This window comes from Brassica napus, chromosome C1 (genome assembly GCF_020379485.1).
Source record: "Brassica napus cultivar Da-Ae chromosome C1, Da-Ae, whole genome shotgun sequence".
Classification (NCBI taxonomy): Eukaryota; Viridiplantae; Streptophyta; class Magnoliopsida; order Brassicales; family Brassicaceae; genus Brassica; species Brassica napus.
Window position 1 is genome coordinate 19,743,216 of NC_063444.1, and position 8,925 is coordinate 19,752,140.

Sequence of the window (8,925 nt, forward strand, 5' to 3'; positions counted from 1 at the left end):
TATGCAGCTTTTTTGGTTTTGATGATGAGGTAAAGAATTATGTTTTTTGTGTGTTAGCATTTGTACTTTATTTTCATAAAAATAGCTTTCCAAGAAAAAAAGACCAATTTGTTTTTATTACAGAGTAAATATACATTTATACTCTATGGTTAACTAATTTAAATTTATGGTTTAGAGTTAAGGTGGGGTTTTAAGGGTGGGGTTTCAAATTAAAAAAAAAAACTAAAATTAAAATTTTCAAAATAAAAAAAAGTTATTTTGGTCATTTTTTAGAACTATTTTGGTAACAGAAACTTAAAATAACTTTTTTAGAATTGCCCTTCGTCTATTCATATTGAAAAAAATCTATTTTTAAGTTTTTGTCACAAAAATAGCCCTCAATGAGAAAAATGACCAAAAGAAGTTTTATTAAAGAGTAAAAATGCATTTATACCTTAGAGTTAACTAATATAGAGTTAGGGTTTAGAGTTAAGAGCTGGGATTTTGAGGATAGACTTTCAAATTTTAAAAAAATTAAAAATTAAAAATTTCAAAATAAAAATGACTATTTTGGTCATTTTCTTTATTGAAAACTATTTTTGTGACAAAAACTTAAAAATAACTATCTGAGAGAATTGCTATATATTTAATCCGTAAGTTGGATGATTGACCTATTATTATATATATATTTAGTGTTATTATATATTTAGATAATATAATTAAGTAAACACATTGATTTTTGGTTCGGTTTAGTTTACAATCAAACCGAACAAAACCGCTTGGTTTGATTAAAAATTTAACAGAATAGTTGGATCATGTGTTTGGTTAGAGTCGCTTTGCGTTCTTCACTTGGTGAACTTTTTGTAGTAGTAGATGAGAATGAGATGAAATAATGATATGCTTTCGCCGAAAAACATTGATGATAATGATAAGAGACATGATTATTTACAAAATGAAATTGAGGTTTTAAGTTTTAGTTTTGTCTTTTTGTTTTTCACTGTAGATTTTAGTCTTTTGGAACATGTAGAGTCGTAGATTATAATATGTTTTCATTTTATTTGTAATATTACAGATTACATTTCAAAATCTTTTGTGCTTTTCAAAATTTAGTTATTGTTTTGTGTGCTTAAAATTTCCAAAAAAAATTAATTTTATAATTTTATTTATAGAAAATAATCATTCAAAGATTCATAATTAATAAAATAAGTTATATATAAAAGTAATAAAATGTTCTATAGGAATGAAATACAACTGAAATATTTCAAGTTATGGTAGAAATGATATTTTCTATGTGAAATTTTTTTTGACAGTTTTTATACAGCTGAAATACTTCAAGAGGCTCAAATAAACTCAAAAAAAAATTCAGAGGACCCAATCTCTTATTAAAGACATGAATAAGGCATCTATACTTTCGAGAATCTGAAATTCGTATAAATCTGAGCCTAACCTAAATGCCCCTGCTTAAGTGACTAATAAAGTGTTTTTTTTTTCAAAATCTAAAACTAGAAAAAAAAATTTTTAATATGAATCATAATGGAAAATTACTTTTTTGTAGTTTTAGTTTCCTTTATTAATATTTGCAAAAATGATAACGAAAAAATAATTTTTTTATTAATTTTTCAGGTATTTGAAATTTTCATATTTAATATTCAAGTATTATGTGCAAATATTTAGTTTTGAACTAGCGTTAATTGAAAAAATTATAATTGCAATAGTCAGCCGTTATAGAAATTGTTAGTTCTTTTTTTTTTTTTTTTTTTTTTGAATGAATGTTAAATTTTATTCACCAAAAACCTTTTTACATCAAGTGGATCTTTGATAGGTAAAGCCTTCGAAATTTTTACAGCTACAACCCCTCTAGCATTCTACCTCCTAGCTACCAAAACTTATTTACAGTCTTGTGCCAAACCAATATTGCAGACTATCCCTCATACCTTTCATATCCTTCATTTGCACTAGGCTCAGCTTGTTCTTGATTGACTTATCTATGAATTTAGCCAAAACTTGCATCGGCCTTGGAGGGTCACCATGTCGTCGCTTGTTACGCTCCCACTACAGTGTATACACAGTGACCTGCAATGCATATCTGAAACAGAATCTTTTCCTTTTCTCCATTGTCGAAACAGATATTAGCTCCACCATTATATTCCACTTATTCGAGTAGGCTCTTCCCAACAGCCCTTTGACAAGATGTTCCCAAATCCAGGATGAGAAGGAGCACTCAAAAAAGAGGTGATTTCTTGTCTCAGGTGACCTGCAATGCATATAGAAATTGTTAGTTCATTCGTTCATTAACGGTTAATTATTTATTCCTAATTTTGTTCAGTTAGATATTAGTTAGAGAATAGATGTATGTATGTAAATAATACTTTGTTATTAAAAATGCCAGTTAAAAATACTTCAAAATTAAAAAGTCATTTTCCTAACAATCAACTCTAGATTATAACATTTAAGTCACTGATGATAGGAGTTTCAAGGCTCATAATCAAATGTTGTAAAATAAAGGATGTCAAACCAGTTCTAAATAATTCTAAAGTAAAAGGAATGCAAGACCATGCTTAATCTAAGTGATATCAATTGGTGAGATGATTTTTATTCTAGAATGCTACTAAATTGCAATAAAGGACAAAGTTTTCTTTCTTATGAGATAAGAGAACTCATGGTCTAAAGGAATTGACCTTGGGTGATCAAGTTTCAATCTAAAGGTGTTAACTTTCAACCAATCTATCTACCTTAAACCTAGACACCATCCTAAACAAACTATATCTCTAGATGAATGTTCATTTACTAAGATAACTCAAGCATCAAATCTCTTTTGTTGAATGTTATCTAAGTAATCATTAATCTCAAGTCTACTAGTCATCTTAATACCTTTAACAACAAATCTCTTTGGTAAATAATGTTAAAAGCTTAGAAGAGTTGGTTCAGGCATTTCATCAAACACCTTTCAGACATGAAATGCCTAGAGCTCAACTTTAGAGAGGCCAACTCTAGAGTTGCATTAAAAGCACTCTACTAGCAAGGAACAAGATGGATCTATACTAAAACACCTTAGATCTAGCTTAATCACCCTTAATCTTCCTAACCCATGAATTCAAAGATGACTACTCACTACTCTTCATGATGAGTCTAAGAATCAATGATGATTTGGTGCTAATCATGATTAGTGATCCCAATAATCAAGCAATTACAAGAGAAAATGATCAAGATGAGATCTTTCACCTAAAAATTCTTTGTGATTAGATAGAAAACAAGATGCGCCTAACTTTAGGATTACAAGAGTATTTATATGTCTTTGGAAAACCTAATGGTTTTCATTAAAAAGTCTTAAAAGTCCTTAAAAACATTAACATTTCGACTAAGATAACGCGTCGACGCGGATAGAAATGGACGGGCACATCCCGCGTCAGCCAACCCGCGTCGGATCGTCGTCGAGGCTACTCCGTCATGCGCGCGGGTAGGCGATCCCGCGTGGCTCCGTCCCGCGTGACTCTATCGATTCCTTCTCTTCGTGACGCGGGTTGAGACGATCGACACCAACCCGCGTCATCCTCCCCGCGTTGGACCTTCGACGTGCTCTTTCTTCGTGCGAGCGGGTGAGTGATCCCGCGCTGCTTCACCCGCGTGACTCCTCGACAAACACTTCGGCAACGCGGGTAGGGGAAGATGGGGATCACCCGCGTCGCCTTCCCCACGTCGGACCTCGATGATTCTTCTAGCCCGTGCGAGCGGGTACTCGACCCCGCGTGATCCTTCCCGCGTGGCTTCTCGAGTTGGTCTTTCGGTGACGCGGGTCAGTGGACTCAGGGTGCTGATACCCGCGTCGATCGCCTTATGATTGATCAATCTCCATTCTTCATCTCTTTTTGGATCACAATGCTTCTAAACACCTCTGATTGCTCCATAGGATACTCCATCACCTGATTAAGACATATGAATGCAAAATGGATCCTAAAGATGCTAAACTCCTAATCTATATGATCATTATGTACAAAATGGAAGCTTAAAACAATGCAAATATGCAAGATATCAGTCACATATGTTACTTGGTATATTTTTCTTAACCAAATCCCTTAATCTAGTCTAGACTATTATTTCGGAAACGATTTTTGACATTTGAGTTCTCACTTAAAAATAAGACTAGTTAAGATCGTTGTTATCCTTAACGAATAAATTAACTATATAATTATTAACAAAATTATATTAATTTATTTATTTATTAATTTGATCAATTGATTAAAACATAATCTAAAATAGCTAAAAATAAAAAAAAAAATTAAATAAATAATATAATTACTATATCTATATTGTTATCCAAAAATTCTATTTTTCAATCATAAAAAGCTAAAAATTAAGAAATAGAACAAAGTATTAATAAATATTAATCAAGTCGTTGATACCCTTAATCAAATTATTGATACTTTTAATGAACATAATTTTGTTATATGATTAACAAATTTGTATTATCAATTTATACTTATTTATTATATTAGCTAATTTTGCTATAAATTAATGTAACAAAAGATTAGATAAAAATAAAAAAAGATAATTCCTATATAATTTGTTGTTATCTGAAAGTCATATTTTAATCTTAAAAGTTACAAATTAAGAAAAAGAACAATGGATAATTAAATACTAATTAATCAAAAAGCGAATTTTAAAATATTTTATAATAAGTGAGTGTTTTTTTAAAAAAAAATTAAGAAAATAATAATAGATATATTTTGATAAAAAGTTATAATATATAATAGTTTAATACTGATTTTGAATTAATAATACATGTAAATAAGTAATTATAAAAAAAAAAATGTCATGTTTAAAAAAAAAAGAAGGAAAATTTGCCCCTATAATCATACAAAAAAACAGAAATACACTATCTAACCAAAAACATCCTCTCTCTCCTCATTTTTCTTTCTATCTCTCTCTAAATTCTCACTACATATCTAATTATTTCTTTTTTCGGTGATTTGGCAAATAGCCATTTTATAGGATAGTCATTTTTAAGTTTTTATCACAAAATAGCCATCAATAAAGAAAATGATCAAAATAAGTTTTATTAAAGAATAAAAATGTATTTTTACCCTAGAGTTAACTAATGTAGACTTAGGGTTTAGAATTAAGGGATGAAGTTTTGGGGATATGTTTTAAATTTAAAAAAAAAAAATATTTTGGTCATTTTCTTTTTCTGATAAAAGTTTTTTAAAAATATATATCCGAGAAAATCGCCAAAAAAAAATATATGTATGTCCGCACGATCCGAATTTAATTTCCAACTAAATGGAGTCACCTGAAAGCACCCCCATTAGTGAACCCCATGAAAAGGGTTCACAAGGTATTTTTTTATTATATCTTTTTTCTGTTTGTTTTTTATTTTTTAAAAAAAAAAAAAAAATTAATCCGACCAATCGCGGACCGCCACGTGCCATGGGGTCCACGCTACAGTGGTGAATCCGGTTCACTAGAAAGAGGTAGAAAGAGACAAATTCATCACTATTCATTATTTAAAATTTTTTTTTTTTTTGTAATCTGGGTGAACCCCCGCATTGAAATCATAAATTAATAATAAATAATAGTGTAATGTTGAGTTTGACGACAACATCTGAAGCCTCTCTCCCTCTCTCGGATTGCCGATTCTCGTTTCTTTTCCTGCATTCGAAATTAAGTCAAAGGTATGGATGGCTTCTTGACCCTGCTGATTTTCTCAACCAATTTCTCCGATATTTTTTAGCTTATAGGGTATTAGACGATGATGATGTTTTTGGTACTTGATCGTAAAACGAAAAAGTTCAGATCTTTATTGTTCTTTTGAAATTATCATCTCTTGATAGAAGCTTTGGTGACACTCTTTTCAGTGAAAATCTAACAGTTTTATCACTTAGAAAGGCGGAAACTTTGCTGCATATATATATATATATATATATATATGTATATATATATATATATATGAATCTTAAACCATAATTTGAGCAGAAAGTACTTTCAGGGAGGGAGCACACCGGTGAAGTGATCTTCCCGGTTGTTTTCAGCCGGGATAGCTTTCAAGCTCTTCAAAGGAGAGATACTCTAGGGTGTGGTGCTGAGGTGTGGTCCGGTTGAGAACGTTTACATCCACTGCCTAAAGATGCCTGATTACAAGTTCATCCCTGGAGAGAATCCGATCTTCATGAATGAGAATATGTCAAGGATTCAGGTTGAGACTAGGGTTAGATTTGTGGTGATCGAGGCGAGGTGGATGGAGGTGGAGAAGGAGTTTCAGGCGTTGGCTAGACTTGAAGGAGACAATCTTGGACCAATCTCTGAAGAGTGATCTGCTTTGTTTCTTCATGTGATGTTGTTTTTGGGCAATATCTTTTTGTTGATAACTCAGGTCTTTAGTTTATGTTTTGGTAAACTCTTTAGTTGTGTAAATAATTAATGAACCAGAGCATCATCGACACTTTAACCAGTGCTAGACATTTCCGCTATGAGCCTGAGACAAAGTAACAGAGAATTGTTGACACTTTAACCAGTCTGAGCTCAAGACAAAGGAAGATCATCTAGAAGCTTGGCTCCATGAAGTTGACGTGTTAGTCACCGCTGTTGAATGATTTAAGATGCAAAAAGTGCCTGCAACATAGTCTTTTGTTCCTTTTGCTCTTCAGTTTTTCTTTACACCATATTGTTGAGAATTTTGCTTATTCCCATTAGACTCTCCCTGTAGTAGACTGTAGACACTAAACGTACAAACGTTCATGACGACAACAAGAGGCGAAATCTGCCAAACACAAAGTTCTTCAACTTACTAGCATATTAAAGTCAGATAAATTTATCAATATACAATAATACTAAAAATGTTGTAGAGAACAAAAAAAAATCCATTATATTTAAAGTGAAAGCAATAATTAAGTAAGGATGTATTCAATTTTTAGAATACTTTAGCTCTTGTGGGCATATATAAAATGTATTTACTGTGAACACAAAAGAATTAAAGATTACTAGATTTTGAGTAAAATAAGATAAGTTTAGGAGAAATTGCTGAAATATATTAAGAAAAATATCACTTTTTTAAAACAATACATTAATTTTAGTTATTATTGAGTTTATAAACTTATATAAATAATTCTTAAACATTATAAATAGTTTAGGAGGATTAGTTTTATCTTTTTCATAATAAATTTTATTTATGAAATAGTTATTATTTAAAAGGAAATTTAAAAAATGGTATCAAATTCGAAGTGAAATTATAATTTCCCCAAGTTCGAAACAGTTTTAAATGAAAAGTTTACATTTCATATGGTCTCATAATGCGGTGTAGCCGTGTAGGGTCCCAAGTCCTCCTTACAAACTAACGCCAACTAATAAGCCATTTGATTAATTTAATAATATCCCAAACACTACAAACTGGTTCCCGGAACCTTCTCCTACCGCCAGAAGCCCTTATTGCTGTCAGGTTGGTTTCAATTTGGTTGATTTTCTCAGAGATTTGATATATTGAAAAGTGAACACAGGAGATTACATGGGAAACAACAACGCAACCAGCAATTTAACAGGTAAAACAGACAACGCATCTCCTTTTTTAGATTAATATGTTTCTGACTGAATATTTTTTGTCTGTGTATTTGCAGAAGAGTGCTCAAAGCTAGCAGCCAATGGGATGTCTACGTTGGAGTCTATTCCCCTAAAAACCACTCAAGATAACAGGTCTGAGGTTCTGCTTGTTTCTTGCCTGAAAATCAACGAAGTGCAAGAAGCTACTGAAGAAATAACTGAAAGCAGCAAAGAAGCTAGAATTGAGATGCGATCTCCCAGCTTTAGTAATGACCTAAAAGTCGAAGAAAGAAGAGATAAATCAAAGGAGAAAACTCAATTACTATCTAAAGACAAGACTGAGACAGACAAGGCAACACCCGATCTGGAAGAGGAAACTGTGATGCTAAAGAGAAGTGAGACTGAGAAAAGAAGAGGCTTTGAGCTGTCTCTAGGGCTGTCTATGAAACCCACTCGAAGATCTGACGCAGTTGATAACTTCAAAGAAACCAAGGGCTCAGGACATAACTTGGTGAACAAGAAAGCTAACACGCCTGAGACTCTGCTTATTTCTTCTGTGGGAAGCAGCAAAGCACAAGAAACTACTGAAGTGATAACTGAAAGCAACAAAGAAGCTCTGATTCAGATGCGATGTCCTAGCTTTGGAAATGATCTGAGAACCAAAGAAAGAAGCAACGAATCAACGGAGCAAATTCTGTTACTCTGCCAAGACAAGATAGAGACATATGAGGCAACGATCAATGTGGAAAAGAAAACTGTGATGCTGAAGAGAAGTGAGTCTGAAAAAACAAGAGGCTTTGAGTTGTCTCTAGGGTTGTCAATGAAAACCGGTGATAGATCCGAAGCAGCTAATAGCCTAAACCTCAAGGAAACCAAAGACAACTTGCTGAAAAAGAAAGCTTCTATGAAAGGCAGAGTCAGAAAACGAAGCAAATCTTCGCTCTTTGGAAGTTGCCTCTGCTGTGTCACTGCCATGAAATGAACAGATTTGCAAGGGAAATTGTGGATGAGTTTTCTGTTTGAGGGTTTTGTAAAGTTCGAAAAGGTTTTACATATATTATTTCCTTACTAAATAAAATCTGGCCATGTTTTTCGTTTCACTTATAAAGGAAACTTTTAAGATTGTTATCCAAAAACTGCAGAGTTATTAAGCTGAAAAATCATAAGAAACTTTAAGTTTATTTTAAAATAGCTAAATTTTTTTTGTTAAACTATGATCTCTATGTTTTATAAATAATGGCATTTAAAAGTTTTCATGCATAACAAAAATTATTCTAAAAGTTATTAGAGCCTGTACGTTTGTATGTGCGGATGTTTGTTTTAATTTTTTATAAGTAAAAATATTTGTTTTTCATGATTAGTGATATATATTTTAACGTTTACCATATAATTAGTTTTGTATTATTAGTAATAGCATAA

At 31.8% G+C, this 8,925-nt stretch overlaps 1 protein-coding gene across 1 annotated transcript; it reads left to right on the forward strand.

Annotated features, from left to right (window-relative positions):
- Positions 1 to 4,190: 4,190 nt before the first annotated feature.
- On the forward strand, positions 4,191 to 8,717 carry LOC125580780. Its single transcript, XM_048745908.1, has 2 exons — positions 4,191 to 5,648; positions 5,963 to 8,717. Exon 2 carries the CDS (start codon positions 7,613 to 7,615, stop codon positions 8,486 to 8,488), a length of 876 nt encoding a protein of 291 aa, XP_048601865.1. The 5' UTR covers positions 4,191 to 5,648; positions 5,963 to 7,612; the 3' UTR covers positions 8,489 to 8,717.
- Positions 8,718 to 8,925: the final 208 nt, after the last annotated feature.